At 42.1% G+C, this 23,514-nt stretch overlaps 1 protein-coding gene and 1 non-coding gene across 4 annotated transcripts in view; one reads left to right on the top strand and one right to left on the bottom strand.

Annotated features, from left to right (window-relative positions):
* FBXO36 (F-box protein 36) overlaps positions 1-23,514 on the top strand; it is a 119,803-nt gene that overhangs the window by 52,360 nt on the left and 43,929 nt on the right. For all 3 annotated transcript variants that reach the window (XR_009491173.1, XM_010802456.4, NM_001082617.2), the window contains 1 exon segment: positions 8,898-9,006. Coding sequence is in view for 2 of the 3 variants with exons in the window: in XM_010802456.4 (XP_010800758.1) it covers positions 8,898-9,006 (109 nt within the window). In the remaining variant the exon portion in view is untranslated.
* LOC112443688 (U6 spliceosomal RNA) lies at positions 21,836-21,942 on the bottom strand. Its single transcript, XR_003032096.1, has one exon. It is a non-coding gene; the product is annotated as a U6 spliceosomal RNA (small nuclear RNA).

The following is a 23,514-nucleotide window of genomic DNA, read 5'->3' on the forward strand; positions in this document are numbered from 1 at the left end:
GGCATTATTTCACATAAAAACACATTTAAAGGAAAAGAGATTCCCAACACAGTGATGGTGCTCTGGCATCTCCTGTCAACAATCTATTGGTTCTGTCTCTTGGTGGCACTGTTGTCACCTCAGGCTGGTGACATTCAACCTCATAGTGACAAAATGGTTGCTGCTACTCCAGTGATCACATCAAAGCCCAGTAGCCAGTGTCCCCAAAGAGGCTGTGTTTCTCATGAATAAAAAATGTCAGCTGCCATATATAGGAAGTTGGGAACTCAGGATGGAGACAAATGGATTGCCTGCTGTCAAGCCCTTAGTGACTATAGCCACCCCCAGCAGTGTACCATGAGGGGACTCAGGATGGGAAAAAACATGATACCAACCCTGGATAGCTAGGGTGCATATCAAAGGAATGATTACAGTAAGCCCAGATTCTTGCATCTTTCCATACATAGAAAAGCACTAGTCATTAACTTGAGATGTCTGGTTTTCTTTAATTATTGGTAATCTTTTAATGTTCTGACTACCTTATCTTTGTCACAAAACTATATATCCTGTCTCCTTACCTCTTCAGAGCTATCTGAGAGGTTGCCTCCTGGACTTGAAGTCCTCAGAAAGTCTGCAAATAAAACATAATTCTCCAATTTTGTGAAATTTTTTTTTTCAGTTGACACTCCTTATAAGTGATAAAATCTATCCCAGAACTTCCTGGAGATTTCTCCTGGTGTCTCACATGCCTGCGCTCACACTGATCACTGGCAGGGGGAAAAACCTACCAAGAATGGCTTACACCAGGACTTCCCTGGTGGTCCAGTTGTTAAGACTCCATGCTCCCACTGCAGGGAGCCTGGGTTCGATAGCTGGTTGGGGAACTAAGATCCTAAGAAAAAATAAAGGAAGAAAAAAAAGAATTGCTTAGACCAATCATATCCTACCCGCTGGATCTAGAGGTGAGGCCTGTGCCCTGAGCACTAGCAGTGCAGAGAGGCCACAGGATAAATCAGGATTCCTGTAGGAAGAGCAGGTGGGCAAAAGAATGCCAGGTAGCAACCGACAGACAATGTCTGCCACTGGTTCCTAATCACATCCGCTGTGTTGAGGAGTTAGTTTTCCAAAGACAACTTCATTTCTGAGTTCCTAAAGGAAGAAAGAATTTCAATGCAGTCAGTTCTCCTTTATTAAAGATTTCAGTTTATTCCATTCTCATTTCAGCCTCAGACTCATCTTTCCCATAATTCGTAATGATGCTTTTATTCCCAGTATAGAAAAATTCCTACTATTCCAATTTCAATAGCTGAAAATCTTAAGTTTTGCTGTGTCTAGACAAATCGAGCCAAACAGAGGAATGCATAGTTGACGTTGTAAATTTGGATCAAAGCACATCTTAATTGTTTATAATTTAAATATGCATTGAAATAAAATATCTTCATTTTTAAAAATAATGTCTTTCTATGTTTTGGAATGCCAGTACTTTGTGAGCTTTTGAGTAATATCAAAAGGTAAAATTACTCGCAGTGTCCCCTTTGCAATTTTTTTGCTTCTCCATTTCTCAGTAGACTGTTCAGATAACAAAATCCTTCTTTACTAAATAGAAGATCTAATTTCATAAACTCTCCCTGACACAGTATCTCAACCCCATTCTGTAAACCCCCCTAATCATATATGATTCCCAAAACAGGGGAAAATTTGATCTCATGGAGTAACACTAGTCTGCAGGAGAAAGCAGAAATAGTCGTGTGCTAAATTACAATCGTATTTCCTGGGCAGATGCTTCGAAAGATTCAGAATGCCTCATTTAGTCTGTGGTATCTGGCAAGTCACCCTAATCCTTCACAGACAGATAATTGTGCCATGGGGAAAATACTTAGAGCAAAGGATATACAATTCTTAATGATTATTGATGATCAGAAAAGTCAAATACCAAGTCAGAATGAAATAAAGATTTTTTGTTTTTTTTGGTCCATGCCATGCAACTTTTGGGATCTTAGTTTCCCAACAAGGGATAACCCGTTCCCCCCGAAGTAGAAGCTCAGAGTCCTAACCACTGGACAGCCAGGGAATTCCCTAAAGATCTTTAAGAGAGCAGAACTTAATGACATATGATTGAATATTGTTAGATAGTTGATGAGAACAAAGATAAGGTTCTGGTCTGTGGGTATTTGGAATTGAGTGTGTTATAAATACGAAGAACTGACCAACAAGGGAACAGGAAGGAAAAGGGAGAAAGAAAGAGGCAAGGACCCCCCTCCACAGTGCTCACGTGCTGGCATCATGTGCCTGGCTTCCTGCTGGGCACTTTGCACTTATCCCAGGTCATCCCTCAGAAGTTCAGTGAGGTGAGCATAGGGGGTTATCTTGGAGAAGAAGAAGCTGAGGTCCCAAGAGATTAAGACTTTTGCCTAATAAACATGACAGAGACCAGGCTTTAAACCCAGGAGAAGGAAATGGCAACCCACTCCAGTATTCTTGCCTGGAGAATCCCATGGACTGTAGCCTGCCAGGCTCCTTTGTCCATGGGGTCTCAGGAGTCGGACACGACTTAGCGACTAAACCACCACCACCATTCCTAATACCAGAGTCTCTTCTGTTATCCCAGTAGCAGGAGTTTTCAGCCAGGTATCGTGATGGGAGTAGGATGGTCTCTGATCTGGGGGACTGGGATTGGGGTGTGTGTTGTCCAAATATATCCAAATGCTGAGATGCCTGTGGTGTACAACATTTCCCAATGCCCCCTGGAGGGCTGCCTTGTGAGTCCCTCTCCTGTTGGAAAAAGACTTAAGCTCTAGGGACCTTCACTGGGTGAATGACAGATACCTCATTGTCTGGATAATTTGTGCAGAAAAGATGTTGGGGGATTAGTGAGGAATCTTAGACTTCTCTTTTGGAAGTAAGTTCAGTTTTCAAATTTATTGAAATGATTCCCTGGAAATACATGAGAAATCTAAATATATGCTAAATTTAACCAACAATTTTAAAGAATTCTCACAGATCACAGGATTTCTATTGAGATACAAAATGATAACGAGGCTGACTGCTCGCCCCTCCTGGAGAGGGTATTCGGCAGTGAAAAAGAACTAGACTTTTTCTAGGTCAGCCTCTGCCTGGTAAGAGATGCTGGGGCAAGTTATTTTACTCATCTGAGATCCACTTCTTCATAATAGACAGTCACGCACTGCTCACAGGTAGCTGGGAGATTGGTGAAACTCTCATTCTAGCCAGGTCTGTTGTGTTAGTTATTCAGTCGTGTCTGACTCTTTGTGACCCCGTGGACTGTAGCCTGCCAGGCTCCTCTGTCCTTGTAATTCTCCAAGCAAGAATACTGGAGTAGCTAGCCAGGTCTAAACAGTCACAAAACCCCTGGGAAGCGCCTCTGTGGCTTTTCTTGCAGGCAGGATTCTTCATTACCAAAACATTCACATTTGATAAGAATATGTTCAAAAGAGTATTTACAGATTTTAAGGTTTTCAAAATAGAGATAAACATATAAGAATAACTTTCTATGTGTTCTGACTTCAGCTAATACCATGAGAGCTGGTACCCAATTCATAACTACTTAGGGGATCCTCTTTGGCTTCCTTCAAGCTGATCTGTCATGTGAAATTGTTGCATTTACTGCCAAGTTAATGCCCCTTCTCCCTGCACATATATTTTCCTTTAAATATTTGGAGCTGTGGTGTATATACTTTCAAGCCTTTTGACCAGTGATCGTTAACACTGGTCTATGTTATTAGTCATTTCTTCACAAATTATTTTATTGGCGACAGAGTATTCCATCATCTAAATGTGCCATGATTATTTAATTACTCCCAACTATTGGACCCTTAGGTCAGCACTGATTTTTCATTATTATAATTAGCCTATGGGCTTCCCTGATGGCTCAGATGGTAAAGAATCTGCCTACAATGCAAGAGACCCAGATTCAATCCCTGGGTCAGAAAGATACCCTGGAGAAGGGAATGGCAACCCATTCCAGTATTCTTGCCTGGAGAATTCCAGGGACAGAGGAGCCTGGCAGGCTACAGTCCATGGGGTCACAGCTGAGTGACTAACACACACACACATAATTAGACTACAACAAACTTTCTTATATAAAAAATGTCGTATACATCTCTGATAAATTCTTCAAGAGTAGAATGTCTGGGTCAAAGGAGATGGATGATTTCAAGGTTTGGGGGAGATATTATCAAGTCAATTTACATTCCCCTCAATGAGTGTTGAGGGCTCCCATTTTTCCTTGTCTTCAGAAGTATTGAGTTTTGTCATTTAAGAAAAGCTTAACTAATTTGAGAGACAATGTTTAGTATCTTTTTCTGTTTTAATATGTTTTTTAAGGAATATTTGTTTGGCTGCATCGGGTCTTAGTTACAGCATGGGGGATCTTCTTGCATCACGAGGGATCTTTTGTTTTGGTGCATGGCTCTGATGATCCAGTACTTCGGTCACCTAATGCGAAGAGCTGACTCATTGGAAAAGACCCTGATGCTGGGAAAAACTGAGGGCAAGAGGAGAAGGGGGTGACAGAGGATGAGACAGTTGGATGGCATCACTGACTCAATGGACATGAGTTTGAGCAAACTCAGGGAGATGGTGATGGACAGAGAAGCCTGGCATGCTGCAGTCCATGGGATCGCAAAGAGTCAGACATGACTTAGAGACCAAATGACAACGGGCTTGGAGCACATAGCCTTCAGTAGTTGCGACACACGGGCTTAGTTGCTCTGTGGCACGTAGGATCTTAGTTCCCTGATCAGGGATCGAACGTATGTCTCCTGCATTGCAAGGTGGATTCTTAATCCCTAGACCACCAGGTAGTCCTTTTAACAAGTTTTAATATCTCACATAATAGAGTCTTGACCAGGCTAAGTTATGGTTCTGAGGGTCAGATTTCTGTGAACTGCTCTGATACGCAGAGCAGTGTAGATTTTATGTAAAGAGAGCTTTGTGACTCACAACAAGCCCTGTGTTTGCGAGTGAGGAGTGAGGAGGCTGGCTTCTGGTTCTAGTCAGCTGTGTTTCCTTAGGCGAGTGTTCTATTCTCAGGCATTTACTTTAAATACCTCAGAGGAGCCAGTAGGATGCTTGTCTGTGTTGCAAGGTAACTTGAGTCTGTGCCCTGAGGAACCTCCCTTCTGAGGCTGTTACAACAAGCACTTCAAATATTGCCTTCTAAATCAGTCCCCGAGGGTTTAATTAATTAGCAGAAGGAATGTCAGAAATAATTTTTAATTGATGAAATGATTGATGTGCAAGATATGAAGCTACAAGTAAGGCTGTAAGGTGTCTTTCCGCATTTTTTTGAACAACATAAGTAGGCTCAGTAATCAAATGTTTCTGGGGTCGCATCCTGTCTAGAACTCCATGTGTTCCAAAATTTTCCATTTTACCTACAATATAGTTGCTTGATCTGGCTAGAGGGGTAGCTGATTAGATCATTGTAACAGGAGCACTTGCCCCAGAGAGAAACTTTGCTGTGAAGTTTCCTGTAGAATGTTAAAGTGGGTTGGGGCTGCGGGGCACTCCACTGAGCTTCCAGAAACATGATTTGGACTCCTGCGGTGTCTGTCTTTCTTCTGTTAGAATTCAATTGTAAGATAACATCTGGTAGGTATAGGCCGCAGGTGAAACAGGAGGGAAGCGGTCAGAGCACAACCTTTAAAGGAATGGGACTTGACAAACTGGTTAGAACCAGCTAGATCCAAGGTGGCAGATGAGTAGACTTCCAGTGGACCTTGAGCTTCATTGTAGGATCACTGTAATACGTTAGCATGCTAAATGACACCCACCAGTACCAGGACAGCTCTGAGGCCAAACATAAGAGGTCAAAAGTGGCCCAATTCCTGGAAATCTCTGTCCCCTCCACCCAAAATAGTTGGAATAACCCTCCCATTCATTAGAAAATTACCCAGCCCATAAAAACTAACCATGCCATTTTGTGAGGCCCCTCAGCTTCTGAGATGGCCCACACTGTCTGTGAAGTGTGTTTTTCTCTAAATAAAGTCAGTTTTCACCTATCATTTCATCTCTGAGTTCCTTCATGTCCAGGCAAAAGCTATAAATTCACTGGGAATGTAAGGAGGGATACCTATCATTTCTCACGTAACCTCTTTGAAGTGTTTTCCTCATTCAGATGAGTGGCAGGAAATGGACTAAATTATTTCTGAGTTCACAGCTAGTCCTACAAGTTCCAGATTATGTGCATAAAGAACCCAGCGTTAGATTCAAATGACCTTGCATATCCAATAGAAAGGAAATATTTGTCATAATATTTAATATTAATTTTAAAGATACTTAATAGAAGGAAATGGAAATTAAAATAGAAGTACAGAGAGATTAAATGAATGGGCTAGGTCTAGCTTTGCTCCAAGATTCATGCTCTTCTACTGTAACTCCTGATATCCTTTTTTAATAGATTGAATTGTGTCCCTGGTGGCTCAGATGGTAAAAATATGCTTGCAATCCTGGAGTCCCAGTTTTGAACCCTGAGTCAGGAAGATCTCCTAGAGAAGGGAATGGTTACCCACTCCAGTATTCTTGTCTGGGAAATCCCTGGACAGAGGAGCCTGGAGGGCTATAGTCTATGGGTTCATGAAGAGTTGGATGTGACTGAGTGACTAACACACTTTTTAAATTCTTATGTTGAAAACTGTATTTGTAGATAGGACTTTTCAGGAACTAAATAAAGTTAAATAAGGTCATAAGGATGGGGCCCTAGTCCTACAGGACCAGTGTTCTTAAAGAAAGAGGAAGAGACACCAGGGTTGCACATGCTCAGAGGAAAGGCCGTGTGAGGACACAGTGAGAGGTGTCACCTGCAAGCCAAGGAGAGTGGCCTCAGGAGACACCAAGCTTGCCAGCACCTCGGTCCTGGACTTCCTGCCTCCAGAACTGTGAGGGAATACATTTCTATTGTTCATGCCACCCAGTCTGTGGTATTTTTCTATGGTATCCCTAGGAGACTGATTAACCCTTAACTTTATGCAGATGGGGCAGAAAGATGCTTAAGAGAATGATTTTGGCGAGCCTCATGCCAGGAAAAAAACAAAAGAGGAAGGCTAAGGGATTTTCTGAAAGGAATCAGCTACCTCAGTTTTGTGAGATTACGGAGCTCTGTAACTTAAGTACATATTTTCCCCTCAGCTCCTGTGGTGGTGGTTTAGTTGCTAAGACATGTCCAACTCTTATAACCCCATGGACTTTAGCTTGCCAGGCTCTTTGTCCATGGGATTCTCCAGGCAAGAACACTGGAGTGGGTTGCCATTTCCTTCTCCAGGGGATCTTCCTGACCCAGGAATGGAACCCAGGTCTCCTGCATTGTAGGCAGATTCTTTACCAACTGGGCTACTCCCAGGGAAGCTCCCGTAGAGATTAGCAATAAAATCTAAGTGAAAAGCACTCGTTAGTTCATCCCATCCCATGGGGCTTCCCTGGTAGCTCAGACGGTAAAGCATTTGCCTGCAATGCGGGAGACCTGGGTTTTATCCCTGGGTCGGGAAGATCCCCTGGAGAAGGAAATGGCAACCTACTCCAGTACTCTTGCCTGGAAAATTCCATGATTGGAGGAGCCTGGTAGGCTACAGTCCATGGGATCGCAAAGAGTTGGACACAACTGAGCAACTTCACTAGTTCATCCCATGAGTATTTTCTGAGGACCTACTTTCTGTTGGGCAGGGAGCTAGGTAAGATGGCATGAAGGGTCTCTTTGCTCCTGAGAGAGAGTTGCGCCATCTTTCAGAAATCAGAAATGGAGAGTGGTTGGGGAGATTGGAGGGAGGGGACCTCGGGAGATGTTAGGCCATTTGGAGGCAACTCTTGAAGGGGAGGAAAGCTGGCTGATGACCAGACCCACAGGCAAGGGGAAAGGAGTGAGGAAGAACGGAAGTTGTGCAGTTCATAGGCTACAGGGATGGGCTTCCCAGACCAGCACCAGGAAGGGCCTCCAGAAAAGAGAGGAGAATGGATAGAGACCAGGGCAGTGGCCCAAGGAGGTGCACCTGGATCTGTGAGGACCACCAGGAGTGCTGAATGGACAGGCTGGACGAAAGGAAACTAAACAAAGGGAGGCCTCTTAGTGAGTTTCACTTGCTTAACTATTTCTCCTTGAGTAGAAACTTGAGCTCATTTTTAACCTGACATGGTAATGCCAGTGAGGGAAGAACCCAGGACTGTGAAGCCAGCCAGTTTCTCAGGACTGTCTATCTCCTTACCCATCTGTTCCTGGGAGCCCCGGTGCAGAAAGAGTTCACTGTCATGAAATCAACACTGAATGTAACTGCAGTCCATAACTGTGGAAAAGAGGTTGCTTCTGATAAACCAAAATGCTCATGCATTATCAGATTATCATTAACATGATAATGCAACAGTCAAACGCATTATCAGATTACCATTATCAGATCCATTACCGAGAAGTGTCCTGGGTAACGACACTTTGATGCATCAGTCAAGGCATGATGGTGTTTTCCCTGGCTCTGTCCAAGTACCTGTCATTCTCCATGAGAAAGACATCCATTCCTTGTGTCTGCCTGGTAGACAGGACAGGGAGGAGGAGGAGAACCAAGCAATTTTTACTTTGGAATTGGCTCCTGTACGTAAAGAATCTGTGTTCTCAGAAACACCTATCCTTTCAGTTCTGGGTGATTTAAGCATCAATTTACTTGATAGATTTTTTTTAAGATTCCTTCCAGCATTTTGGTTTTGTGCCCCTAATCTCTAAGGAAAATGTTCCCTGATGCACAGACCTCACTTTTAATTTGATGTGACACCAGTTTAGAAGTTATGGCTGATGTTGGACACACAGCCTATGTGCCTTCCAAGATAGTGATTTTTTTTTAAAGACCCCAGACCTAAACTCGGCTGTTGGCATTGCAATTGGTTTTAACTCATCTCACCTTCAGTCTGTTCAATCGCAGGTAATTTTTAGATGGTGGAAGATCTCTCTGAGGAGTGAGTATCGATCAACAAAACCTGGAGAAACAAAAGAAACTCATGAAGACTTCCTAGAGAAGTCACATCTTCAGGGTAAGGAAGGGAGTGTATTATGTACTTGCTACTGTGAAGTTCTCTTTAATTAGTGACAGAGTTTGTCAGTGAAGTAGCAAACATCTCACCATTTGAAATATTGATATGTAGCTATGTGCTTAATTGGCTATAACAGATATGATAGAATATTGGGTTCTTAAAAAATAGAAAATTGTTAACGTATCCTGAAATTTCTTTTGGAAAAAAAAATCTCTGAGGGACTTCCCTGACTGTCCAGTGATTAGGACTCCACACTTCCACTGCAAGGGGTGTGGATTTGATTTCTGGTTGGGGAACTAAGATTCCACATGCCAAGAAATGTGGCCCCTACAAAAAAATCGTTAATAATCTTTTTTTATTTGGCCGTTCAGCTTGTCGTGTCTTAGTTCCCTGACCAGGAATCCATCCTGTGCCTGCAAGCCATATGGATGAAAATGCTGAGTCCTAGGCACTGGACTGCCAGGGAATTCCCATCATTAATAATCTTAAATCATGTAGTAAATATGATTTTTTCCCTAATATTTAATTAAAATGGTTTTCCTTTAGTTAAAAATAAGTTAAAAGATTATTCCAAAACAATCAAATTATCAAGTCCTTAAATTCTTATGCATTTTGGCATTCATTTAAAATCCCTACCATTTCTTTTAATAGCCAGGTTTTCATGAGAAGCAGTCTTTTTTTTTTTTTGGCCATGTCACATGGCTTGAAGGATCATTAGTTCCATGACCAGGGATGTAACTCAGGCCCTAGGCAGTGGAAGCATGGAGTCCTAAATCCTGGACCTCCAGGGAATTCCCCAAAATCAGTCTTAAGTAGCACTTGGACTAAATAATAGAAATTGCCCTTCAATTTCTCCTTTGCTTTTTTTCTTCTCAATGTGAAAATTTCAGACATAAATGTAGACAGAATGTTTAAAAAAAAAAAAGGTCAGATGCACCCGTAACCCAATTCAACAATACTCAAAACACAAACCTTCTGTTCCCATTGGATTACTTTGAAGTAAACCTCAGATGTTACATCATTTCATCCTAAACTACTTCAGTATATGTCTCAGAAAGGACTCTCTTTAATAATTAGTTCTTAATAATAAAATCTTAAATCTAGAAGGCATTTTAGAGATTCTCATTTTATTAGGAGTAGGTAGCAAGCAATGTTCAGAGAAGGCAATGGCAAGCCACTCCAGTACTCTTGCCTGGAAAATCCCATGGATGGAGGAGCCTGGTAGGCTGCAGTCCATGGGGTCGCTAAGAGTCGGACATGACTGAGCGACTTCACTTTCACTTTTCATTTTCATGCAGTGGAGAAGGAAATGGCAACCCACTCCAGTGTTCTTGCCTGGAGAATTCCAGGGACAGGGGAGCCTGGTGGGCTGCCGTCTAGGGGGTTTCACAGAGTCAGACACGACTGAAGCGACTTAGCAGCAGCAGCAGCAGCAAGCAATTTTAATAATATTAACATCAAGCACTTTTATATGCATATTCTCATTTAATTGTTATAATATTCTTGTGAAATAGTCTTATCCCTATTTCTCAAATGAGATTCAGAATGGGTGTGACTTTCCCAGATCCCATAGCTAACTACTGACATTGCCAGGCCTAAGCATTGAGAGTAGGAAAAAAAATCTTTGTTTTATTATTTGTTTATTTTTATTTATTTATTTGGCTGAGCCTGGTCTTAGTTGTGGCACGTGGTAGCTTTGGTTGCAGCATGCGGGATCTTTTTTAAGTTGTGGCATGTGGGATCTCGTTCCTCCACCAGGAATCAAACCCAGGCCCCCCATATTTGGAGTGCGAAGTCTTAGCTACTGGACCACCCGGGAAGTCCCCCCAAATCTGATTTTTAAAAGGCACACTCTGGTCTAGTAATTTACTTAGGAGAAATTATTACCACCAATTAAAGCATATCATCAATTATTTTACTTTAAATAACTTTTATTATTTCCATAGACAATTTTAATAATGATGGAAGACTGCTTTTTATTGTTTTCTCAGCGATTCTAACAAAAAAATAAATTAATGACATATGATCAAAGTCATGGCTCTTTATATACCATCTCCATGACTATTTTGTGCTCATACATGCAGCTTTAAAAGAGATTTTATTCCATAACTTTGATTGAAAGGAACTATCAAATAAAAAATGCAAATTAAAAAAAGGCACATTCTAGGTGGATCTTTGATAATCAAAATTCTGAAAGATTTTCTCTCTTTTAACATTATAACATGTGAATAGGTTTGGTTGGGTTTTGCTTCCTCAAACAGTTAAACATTTGGATTGATTGTCCTCAGTTTTTGGTTATGAAATTCATTACAGGCCTGCAAAGAACCATGCTGAAGACTGTCTACTTTTCACTGAACAAAAATAAGTCCATGCATGCCTTACTTATTTAATTGTGGAATAGACAGGTTTCTGCAAAGATAGTTATAAAGTAAACGTCTATAAAACACATTTTGTTTCCGAGTCAGGTTCCATTTTATTTTCTAAGCACAATAGTACCTAATCTGGAGCTATATGACTAGGGAGTGCTGAGCATCCATTGACATGGGATTTTCTGACAGCTCTCGACAAAAACCTGAAGATGGGGATTTGGGCCAGAGAGATGGGAGGTGATTGTCTTTTTTTTTTTTTTTTTTTTTAAGAACTTAGCTGTTTTATTTTATTTTTATATTATTTATGGCTGCACTGTGTTTTTGTTGCTGGGCACAGGCTTTCTCTAGTTTTGATACACGGGCTTCTTATTGCAGTGGCTTCTCTTGTTTCGGAGCACGGACTATAGGGTGCTTTTGGGCTTCTCTAGTTGCAGTGAAGCTGCACAGGCTCTGGAGCACAGACTCAATAGTTGTGACACATGGGTTCAGTTGCTCCATGGCTTGTGGACTCTAAATCCACCCAGAGCATGGATCGAACCCTGTACTGGCTGGCGGATTCTTATCCACTGGACCAACAGCAGAGTCTGGGAGGTGACTGTCTTTTGAGTAGAGGTGTGAGGGCCAAACCATTACCTGTTTCTTGCAGCCCCAGGCGTCTCCAACACCCTTGCCCCCTCATAAAACACCAGAGTGGGGGCAACATCAGCTTCAGGATGACCACTTGTGGATTTCCTGGTCCTGGAAGAGTAAGCAATAAAGGGGGAATTTATGAGTCTGACTGAGGCCTCCTGCTGGCTCCACTCCCTCCTGGAGAGAGGTGAGTTGAGGAGTTCAGTTGAGGAATACACCCAAACAGGCTTTTAAAATTGCAGCCTTGTGAGCTGCAGTCTCATGCCAGGAACAGCACGGAGATAGCAAATTAAATCGGCCTGGCAAGTTCAAAGACGTCTATGTCTCACTTTTTAAACTTCCTATAGCACTGGAATCTTGACAGAGGGGACAACTCTGAGCAGCACTGCTGTTTCCCCTCTTCCTTCCCCTTGGTTCTTAGGGAATCCCTCAGAACCCCTCAAAGCCCTCGGCAGCAGAAGAGGGGTATGCTGTGGCACAGAGTGGGGTCAGGGGTCAGAGCCAGGTTTGAATCTCTGCTGTCTCTGCCCAGATGTGTAACCCCCTCTGTGAGCCTATGTCCTTCTCAATGCGTGCTAAGTCGCTTCAGTCATGTCCGACACTTTGCAACCCCATGGACTGTAGTCCTCCGGGTTCCTTGGTCCATGGGGATTCTCCAGGCAAAAATACTGGAGAGGGTTGCCATTTCCTACTCCAGGGGATCTTCCTGACCTAGGGATTGAACAAGAGTCTCTCGTGTCTCCTGCAGTGGCAGGTGGATTCTTACCACTAGTGCCACCTGGGAAGCACTCTCCTCCTCATATTAGGGGGTCAAATGCTTGCTCTGTGTGTTCGCTGTGAGCATTTGATGACCTGACATATGAAAGGTTTTTAGAATGGTACAGAATCAGCTCTTTAATCTTTGTTTGCTGTTCTTAGTAAGTATAAGATGTTTGGATTTATTTTACCCACCAGCTCTTCATCACATTCCCAAGATCCCCTCAAAGTTTTGTCTTCCAAAGGTCTTCTCCTGCTAACATCCTAAAGACCAGTGGGAAGTTTCTACAAATTGCGGTCAATGTTGGTGTCAGCCCCGACAGAGGACCAGAACCGTGTTCTCTTGCTTTGGGTGACGTTTTCTTCTCTGGCTTCCTGGAGTACCTTGGTCTTGGTCCTCCTCTAGCTTCATTGGCATCTTCCTGGTCTCCTTGCTGGGTCCTTCTCATCTTTCCAAATCTAAATATGGGGCCCTGGGTTCAGCTTATGAGCCTCTTCTCTTGTCAGCTTGTCAGTCTGCACTTATTCCCTGGGAGGATCGGCTCAGTTTTCTGTTTTTAATTTTTATTTATTTAACTATATCAGGTCTTAGTTGCAGCCCTTGGGATCTCTAGTTGTTGGCTTAGTTGCTCCGTGCCAGGTGGGATCTTAGTTCTCCCATCAGGGATCAAACCTGCGTCACCTGCATTTCAGGGTGGATTCTTAACTACTGGACCACCAGAGAATTCCTGTGGCTCCAGCTTTAAATGCAGCCCATAAGCGGAAAGTTCCAAATTCGTGCCTCAAGTCTGCACTTCTCCCCATAACTCCACACTCATATATTTATGTAGGTGCCCCCTTGCTATCTCTACCAAGGTTATCTAGTAGGCGCTCAAAGGTAACATGTCCAAAAATACCTCCTGATCCTCCCCCTGCCAAAATGTGGCCCCAGTCCTAAAGTTATCCTTGGTTCCTTTCTTTCTCTTTCGTATTTGATCTAATCCATCAACAAAACCAGAATCCGAACTCTGTTCCTCTGTGTGGATACCCTGTCCCTGGGGCCTCTCTGTGTGTCCAGATTTCCTCTTCTTATAAGAATCCTAGTCAGATCAAATTAGAGCCCACCCATGTGACCTACTGGGCTTCCCAGTGGTGCAGTTGATAAAGAATCCACCTGCCAATGCAGGAGACATTTCAGTCCCTGGGTCTGGAAGATCCCCTGGAGTAGGGCATGGCAACCCACTCCAGTATTCTTGCCTGGAAAATTCCATGGAGAGAGGAACCTGATGGGCTGTAGTCCATGATGTTGGAAAGAGGCGGACATGACTGAGCACACACGCACACACCTGTTTAAAGGTTCATCTTCCACTACAGTCATACTCGAGGTACTGGGGTTTAGGATTTAAATACATGGATCTGGGGGAGTTTCAGTTCAGTTCAGTTCAGTTGCTTAGTTGTGTCTGACTCTTTGCGACCCCATGAATCGCAGCACGCCAGGCCTCCCTCTCCATCACCAACTCCCGGAGTTCACTCAGACTCACGTCCATCAAGTCAGTGATGCCATCCAGCCATCTCATCCTCTGTCATCCCCTTCTACTCCTGCCCCCAATCCCTCCCAGCATCAGAGTCATTTCCAGTGAGTCAACTCTTCGCATGAGGTGGCCAAAGTACTGGAGTTTCAGCTTTAGCATCATTCCTTCCAAAGAAATCCCAGGGCTGATCTCCTTCAGAATGGACTGGTTGGATCTCCTTGCAGTCCAAGGGACTCTCAAGAGTCTTCTCCAACACCACAGTTCAAAAGCATCAATTCTTTGGCACTCAGCCTTCTTCACAGTCCAACTCTCACATCCATACATGACCACAGGAAAAACCATAGCCTTGACTAGACGGACCTTTGTTGGCAAAGTAATGTCTCTGCTTTTGAATATGCTATCTAGGTTGGTCATAACTTTCCTTCCAAGGAGTAAGCGTCTTTTAATTTCATGACTGCAGTCACCATCTGCAGTGATTTTGGAGCCCAGAAAAATTAAGTCTGACACTGTTTCCACTGTTTCCCCATCTATTTCCCATGAAGTGATGGGACTGGATGCCATGATCTTCGTTTTCTGAATGTTGAGCTTTAAGCCAACTTTTTCACTCTCCACTTTCACTTTGATCAAGAGGCTTTTGAGTTCCTCTTTACTTTCTGCCATAAGGGTGGTGTCATCTGCATATCTGAGGTTATTGATATTTCTCCCAGCAATCTTGATTCCAGCTTTTGCTTCTTCCAGTCCAGTGTTTCTCATGATGTACCCTGCATATAAGTTAAATAAGCAGGGTGACAATGTACAACCTTGACGTACTCCTTTTCCTTTTGGAACCAGTCTGTTGTTCCATGTCCAGTTCTAACTGTTGCTTTCTGACCTGCATATAGGTTTCTCAAGAGGCAAGTCAGGTGGTCTGGTATTCCCATCTCTTTCAGAATTTTCCACAGTTTATTGTGATCCACACAGTCAAAGGCTTTGGCATAGTCAATAAAGCAGAAACAGATGCTTTTCTGGGACTCTCTTGCTTTTTTGATGATCCACCGGATGTTGGCAATTTGATCTCTGGTTCCTCTGCCTTTTCTAAAACCTGCTTGAACATCAGGAAGTTCACGGTTCACGTATTGCTGAAGCCTGTCTTGGAGAATTTTGAGCATTACTTTACTAGCATGTGAGATAAATGCAATTGTGTGGTAGTTTGAGCATTCTTTGGCATTGCCTTTCTTTGGGATTGGAATAAAAACTGACCTTTTCCAGTCCTGTGGCCACTGCTGTTTTCCAAATTTGCTGGCATATAGAGTGCAGCATTTTCACAGTGAAATCATATTTCAGGATTTGAAATAGCTCAACTGGAATTCCATCACCTCCACTAGCTTTGTTCGTAGTGATGCTTTCTAAGGCCCACTTGACTTCACAGTCCAGGATGTCTGGCTCTAGGTCAGTGATCACATCATCGTGATTATCTTGGTCATGAAGATCTTTTTTGTACAGATCTTCTGTGTATTCTTGCCACCATTCTTAATATCTTCTGCTTCTGTTAGGTCCATACCATTTCTGTCGTTTATCGAGCCCATCTTTGCATGAAATGTTCCCTTGGTATCTCTGATTTTCTTGAAGAGATCTCTAGTCTTTCCCATTCTGTTGTTTTCCTCTATTTCTTTGCAGTGATCGCTAAGGAACGCTTTCTTATCTCTTCTTGCTATTCTTTGGAACTCTGCATTCAGATGCTTATATCTTTCCTTTTCTCCTTTGCTTTTCACTTCTCTTCTTTTCACAGCTATTTGTAAGGCCTCCCCAGACAGCCATTTTGCTTCTTTGCATTTCTTTTCCATGGGGATGTTCTTGATCCCTGTCTCCTGTACAATGTCATGAACCTCATTCCATAGTTCATCAGGCACTCTATCTATCAGATCTAGGCCCTTAAATCTATTTCTCACTTCCACTGTATAATCATAAGGGATTTGATTTAGATCATACCTGAATGGTCTAGTGGTTGCCCCTACTAGGGGAAAACCACTACTGGGGGAGTTTAGGAGGGCACAATTCAGCCCATTCAAGATTGTACTTTCCATGAAGAGAATGTCCTGTAATCTTTGTTACAGATTGTATCATTATTAAGTTAATAATTAATGGTTATATTGGTCTCCTATTTCTGGTGTGACAAATTACCACAAATTTAGTGGCTTAAATGATAAAAATGTATTTTCTTAGGTTTCTGGACTGCTGAAGTGTCACTGGGCTAAAATCAGTGTGTTGATAGGACTGTTTTTGCAGGAGGGTCTGAGGGAGAATTCGTTTCCTTGCCATTTCCAGGTTTTCGAGCTGCCCATTCCTTAGCTCAAGGTCTCTTCCTTCATCTTCAAAGTCAGCAGTGGCTGGTCCAGTCTTTATTAACCTGACACTGCTTCCGGGTTCACATCTCCTCCTCTGACCCTGCACTTCCTGCCTCCCTTGTTTCCTTCTAAGAATGCCTGTGATTACACTGGGCCCTCCTGGTTCATCCAGGGTTATCTCCCTTTGTTGTTCAGGTACTAAGTCATGTCTGACTCTTTGCAGCCCCATGGACTGCAGCACACCAGGCTTCCCTTTCCTTCAGTATCTCCCAGAGTTTCCTCAACCTTTCCCAGCATCAGGGTCTTTTCCAATGAGTCAGCTCTTCACATCAGGTGGGCAAAGTACTGGAGCTTCAACTTCAGCATCAGTCCTTCCAATGAATATTCAGGACTGATCTCCTTTAGGATGGACTGGTTGGATCTCCTTGCAGTCCAAGGGACTCTCAAGAGTCTTCTCCAACACCACAGTCCAAAAGCATCAATTCTCTGGCATTCAGCCTTCTTTACGGTCCAACTCTCACATCCATACATGACTACTGGAAAAACCATAGCTTTGACCATATGGGTGCTTGCCAGCAAAAGGATGTCTCTGCTTTTTAATATGCTATCTAGGTTTGTCATAGCTTTTCTTCCAAGAAGCAAGCATTTTTAAATTTCATGGCTATCTTCCTTTATCAAGATCTTAATCACATCTCTGAAATTCCTTTTGCCATGTAAAGCCACAAGTTCTGGAGATTAGGATATAGGACATCTGAAGGAGGGGAAGGGTGGTAACATGATTCTGCCTGTGTGCCTGCCAAGTCACTCATCGTGTCTGACTCTTTCAACCCCATGGACTGTAGCTCGTCGAGCTCTTCTGTCCTTGGGATTCTCCAGGCAAAAATACTGGAATGGGTTGCCATGCCCTCCTCCAGGGGATCTTCCTGACCCAGGGCCTGAACCCTGGTCTCTTCTGTCTCCTGCATTGGCAGGTGGGTTCTTTACCGCTAGCACCACCTGGGAAGCCTGTTATTCTGCCTACCATAATGATATGTGTCACAGCAACCTAAATTGTAAAATCAAAAACGTGGCTGATTTTTTCCCCCAGATTTGTATTTTTTTTTTTTGAGGTATCCTTTTATTACGCACATATGCTAGGTGCTATTGCCTTTATTATTATCATTATTTAAATTTTTTAATGTTTAATTAAATTAAATTTTATTTTCTGGCCTTACTGGGTCCCTGTTGTGTTTGGGCTCAGAAGTTGCCACACAAAGGCTTAGCTGTCCAGTGATATGTGAGTTCTTAGTTCCTGTTCCAGGGATTGAAGTCGTGTCCCCTGCATTGGAAGGCAGATTCTTTACCACTGGAACACCAGGGAAGTCCCTAGATTTGTATATTTAAAAGACAAAAATTATATATTTTTTATTTTAAAAGTCATCCATACACTACAAAGTATAGAAAACTGTTAGCATGGCAATTAAGAGTGTTGCTTAACATGGACTATGCTATGCTAAGTCGCTTCAGTTGTGTCCGACTCTATGCAACCCCATAGACGGCAGCCCACCAGGCTCGCCCATACCTAGGATTCTCCAGGCAAGAACACTGGAGTGGGTTGCCATTTCCTTCTCCAATGCATGAAAGTGAAAAGTGAAAAGTGAAAGTGAAGTCGCTCAGTCATGTCTGACTCTTAGCGACCCCATGGACTGCAGCCTACCCGGCTCCTCTGTCCATGGGATTTTCCAGGCGAGAGTACTGGAGTGGGGTGTCATTGCCTTCTCCAACATGGACTACCTCTGTTCAAATTCTGGCTCCAAATTCACTAGATATATAACCCTGGGCAAATCTCTTTGTATCTGTTTCCAGAAATATAATAGCATCTACCTCAGAGGGTCCTTATGAAGTTTAGTTGAGTGAAGTGCTTAGAATTTGCCTAGCACATGAGAAGAACTCTCACAATAAACTGTGGAAAATTCTGAAAGAGATGGGAATACCAGACCACCTGACCTGCCTCTTGAGAAACCTATATGCAGGTCAGAAAGCAACAGTTAGAACTGAACATGGAACAACAGACTGGTTCCAAATAGGAAAAGGAGTACATCAAGGCTGTATATTGTCACCCTGTTTATTTAACTTATATGCAGAGTACATCATGAGAAACGCTGGACTGGAAGAAACACAAGCTGGAATCAAGATTGCCGGGAGAAATATCAATAACCTCAGATATGCAGATGACACCACCCTTATGGCAGAAAGTGAAGAGGGACTCAAAAGCCTCTTGATCAAAGTGAAAGCGGAGAGTGAAAAAGTTGGCTTAAAGCTCAACATTCAGAAAACAAAGATTATGGCATCCGGTCCCATCACTTCATGGGAAATAGATGGGGAAACAGTGTCAGACTTTATTTTTTCTGGGCTCCAAAATCACTGCAGATGGTGACTGCAGTCATGAAATTAAAAGACGCTTACTCCTTGGAAGGAAAGTTATGACCAACCTAGATAGCATATTCAAAAGCAGAGACATTACTTTGCCAACAAAGGTCCGTCTAGTCAAGGCTATGGTTTTTCCTGTGGTCATGTATGGATGTGAGAGTTGGACTCTGAAGAAGGCTGAGCACCGAAGAATTGATGCTTTTGAACTGTGGTGTTGGATAAGACTCTTGAGAGTCCCTTGGACTGCAAGGAGATCCAACCAGTCCATTCTGAAGGAGATCAGCCCTGGGATTTCTTTGGAAGGAGTGATGCTAAAGCTGAAACTCCAGTACTTTGGCCACCTCATGTGAAGAGTTGACTCATTGGAAAAGACTCTGATGCTGGGAGGGATTGGGGGCAAGAGAAGAAGGGGACGACAGAGGATGAGATGGCTGGATGGCATCACTGACTTGATGGACGTGAGTCTGAGTGAACTCTGGAAGTTGGTAATGGACAGGGAGGCCTGGTGTGCTGCGATTCATGGGGTCGCAAAGAGTCGGACACGACTGAGCGACTGATCTGATCTGAGAAGAGACTCAGTAAATTCTAGCTGTTACAGGTTTCTAAAATTTTAAAAGTGAAAATTCCTCTCTTCCTCCAAGTTCCATTTCCCAGGGATAACTACTATAATAGCTTTATTTACATTTGAATTCTTTCTGCTCTGGATTTTGTGTGTATTTGTTTACAAAAATAGAATTTGTACTTCATAAATTTGTTTTTGCACTTAATATATTGTGAACATTTTTCTGTTAGCATACATAAAGATGTACCTTGGTCTTTTCTAAGACTATATGGTGTTCCAGTGTACAAATACACAATCTTCAATTAGTGGGCATTTTCAAAAGCCTTTAGGTACATTCTGGGACATATGTATCTTTCCTCAGTTGTATGAGAATGTCATTAACCTAGATTCTTAGTCATGGAATTACTCAGTCCAAAGACATTTACATTGATAGGTATGGAATAATTTATTTCAGGGGTGAACTTTTGAAAACCTTGTGTGAATCAAAGTTAACTTGACAAAGATGATATTTCTGTTAACCAGCTTGAGTAGCAGTGTGAAGGAGGTAGCGCAAATGCCATCTGCAACTCATTTGACCTCTATAATTATGCCAACTTTACAATTATGCAATTTTTGAAAGAATTTTAAGTTGAGTAATTTACGTTATTTCAAAATTTATTCGTGAAATGAGACAGCATTAATATTTTGATATCATGATATTTCAATTTTCAGTAATTAACACCTTACATAAGATGCCAGTCTCAGCTACACTCACAAATTGCTTTCCCAAAAAGTGTGTATTAAATATTAAAGTACTGAATATTAATATGTCCATCCAACAGGATATAGGAATTTTCTTATAGTTTTGCCATCACTAATTAAATATTTGTTACTCTTTTTAATCTGTTCCAGTCTGATGGTAAAAATAGCATGTTTAATTAGCATTTTCCTGATAACTAGTAAAAATCCCATCATATTTAATTGCCATTTACATTCTTTCAATGGCAACCCACTCCAGTACTCTTGCCTGGAAAATCCCATGGACAGAGGGGCCTGGTAGGCTGCAGTCCATGGGGTTGCTAGGAGTCGGACACGACTGAGCGACTTCACTTTCACTTTTCACTTTCATGCATTGGAGAAGGAAATGGCAACCCACTCCAGTGTTCTTGCCTGGAGAATCCCAGGGACGGAGAGCCTGGTGGGCTGCCGTCTATGGGGTTGCACGGAGTCAGATACGACTGAAGCGACTTAGCAGCAGCAACATTCTTTCTGTAATTTGCCTGTTTGTACTTTTTGCCTATTGTCTATGAAGTTGGATTTTTTCCCCACCTCTGAGGACTCTAAAAATCTGAGGAAATAGCTATAGATTTTTTTTTTTCTCGCTAAGCTAAATAGATAGAAGCAACCAGAAAATTAGCTATCAGAAATACTTTTAAAATTTAGTTTAGGGCAAAGGTGTGCCCACATAACCTCAGTTGAAAGTTCTGATTCATGCATGGGTTGAGGTTGAATCCCACCTAAAAATAAATTGTTTTCCAACTTATCTCCAGTTTTAAGTTGGTTGCTTAGATCTTTAGTGAATTATAAGTTGTGGTTAGGCATTTAGGCCAATCCACAGAAATCCCTGTGATAAAACCAAATGACCTCAATAACCATATTTTCTGAACCAAATGGCAAGGGTTTTTTTTTTCTTTCTGCTATTGCATGTGAAAGGAAATGTGGGAGACAGGGTTTAGATGTCAAAGTGTTGAAATTCTTTAGATATTTAGATGATTTATGGGGAGAGTGGGACAATGACTGAAATGGAACTATAAAGGAAAATGATAACACTAATAAAAACTAATATCCTAAAATATTGGCCTGAGTTCTAGATCCTAGGAATTTTGGTTTCCCTTGAATCTCAAGGTGGAAAAGAACATAGTCTTTACCTTCTTCTCAAAGCTGGGCCAGCCCCATTCCATGGGTCCCTGATCCCTTATCTCTAGGTCCTTTCTTTTTTTTTTAATTTTATTTTATTTTTAAACTTTACAATATTGTATTAGTTTTGCCAAATATCGAAATGAATCCACCACAGGTATACCTGTGTTCCCCATCCTGAACCCTCCTCCCTCCTCCCTCCCCATACCCTCCCTCTGGGTCGTCCCAGTGCACCAGCCCCAAGCATCCAGTATCATGTGTCGAACCTGGACTGGCGACTCGTTTCATACATGATATTATACATGTTTCAATGCCATTCTCCCAAATCTCCCCACCCTCTCCCTCTCCCACAGAGTCCGTAAGACTGATCTAAAAAATATGGAACACTTCACGAATTTGCATGTCATCCTTGCGCAGGGGCCATGCTAATCTTCTCTGTATCGTTCCAATTTTAGTATATGTGCTGCCGAAGCGAGCACTTTAGGTCCTTTCTTGAGGCCCATGTCTCCACCACTGACCTGGGATTTGATTCTCTTAGTCCATTCTTCTTCTCTCTGTCTTCCCTAACCAGCTGCTCCTTGTCTTCAGTCTGAATCCGTAGAATTTCTGCAGAACTGGGATCGGGTTCTTTGGGTGAAGAGGGAGGCAGAAGGGAGCAAGAGATAGAAGCGTGGGAGCCTGGCTCTGGGCTACAGAGCAGGGGAGACAAATCTAAGTAAAGCTGTCTTATTTTACCACTTTATATTACCTAACTTTCGAGATATTTAAAAAAACACAAATAAAATGCATGTAGTAAAACAAAAGATAAATCAGTTTTAAAAGGTATAGGATAAAAATAAGTTCTCTTCTGGCCCCAAGTTCTCAGTTCCCATGACAACCATCACTAACAGTTTCATATATACCCTTCAAGAAATGGTCTATCCATATATACAAAATATGTTAACACAGAAAGAAGAATCTTGTACATTATGTTCTATACCTTTCCCTTTAAAAGTTTTAAAATTCAGAAATATCTTAAAGCTACAAAAAAGAACAGAAGATAATATTTTAGATACCCAACACTACTAACAAAAGATTTTAAAATTTGTCACATGTACCTCTTTTTATTCAATTTATCAAATATGTTGGTGTAAGAGTCGACTCACTGGAAAAGGCCCTGCTGCTGGGAAAGATGGAGGGCAGAAGGAGAAAAGGGCGACAGAGGATAAGTTGGTTGGATGGCATTACCAACTCAATGGAGATGAGTTTGAGAAAACTCTGGGAGATAGTGTGCTGCAGTTCATGGGATTACAAAGAGTTGGACACGACTTATCAAGTGAACAACAATGACAAAGTTACTCATACATCCTGTTCTTTCCAGTGTCTATAGCATCTGTAGTGCTGTTCTTTTTTTCATTTCTTGATAATAGTAATTTGTACTTTCTCTCTTTTTTCTTGATCAACCTTGTCATCAGTTTATTCATTTTATTTTTTTCAAAGACCTAACTTTATCTCCGTTGATATTCTCTATTGTTGTTTACTTTTATTGTTGATTCCATGAACTTCCTGATGTTCAAGCTGGTTTTAGAAAAGGCAGAGGAACCAGAGATCAAATTGCCAACATCCGCTGGATTATAGAAAAATCAAGAGAGTTCCAGAAAAACATCTATTTCTGCTTTATTGACTATGCCAAAGCCTTTGACTGTGTGGATCACAATAAACTGTGGAAAATTCTGAAAGAGATGGGAATGCCAGACCACCTGATCTGCCTCTTGAGAAATTTGTATGCAGGTCAGGAAGCAACAGTTAGAACTGGACATGGAACAACAGACTGGTTCCAAATAGGAAAAGGAGTACGTCAAGGCTGTATATTGTCACCCTGTTTATTTAACTTATATGCAGAGTACATCACAAGAAACGCTGGACTGGAAGAAGCACAAGCTGGAATCAAGATTGCCGGGAGAAATCTCAATAACCTCAGATATGCAGATGACACCACCCTTATGGCAGAAAGTGAAGAGGAACTCAAAAGCCTCTTGATCAAAGTGAAAGTGGAAAGTGAAAAAGTTGGC

The sequence above is a fragment of the Bos taurus genome, chromosome 2 (genome assembly GCF_002263795.3).
Source record: "Bos taurus isolate L1 Dominette 01449 registration number 42190680 breed Hereford chromosome 2, ARS-UCD2.0, whole genome shotgun sequence".
Classification (NCBI taxonomy): domain Eukaryota; kingdom Metazoa; phylum Chordata; class Mammalia; order Artiodactyla; family Bovidae; genus Bos; species Bos taurus.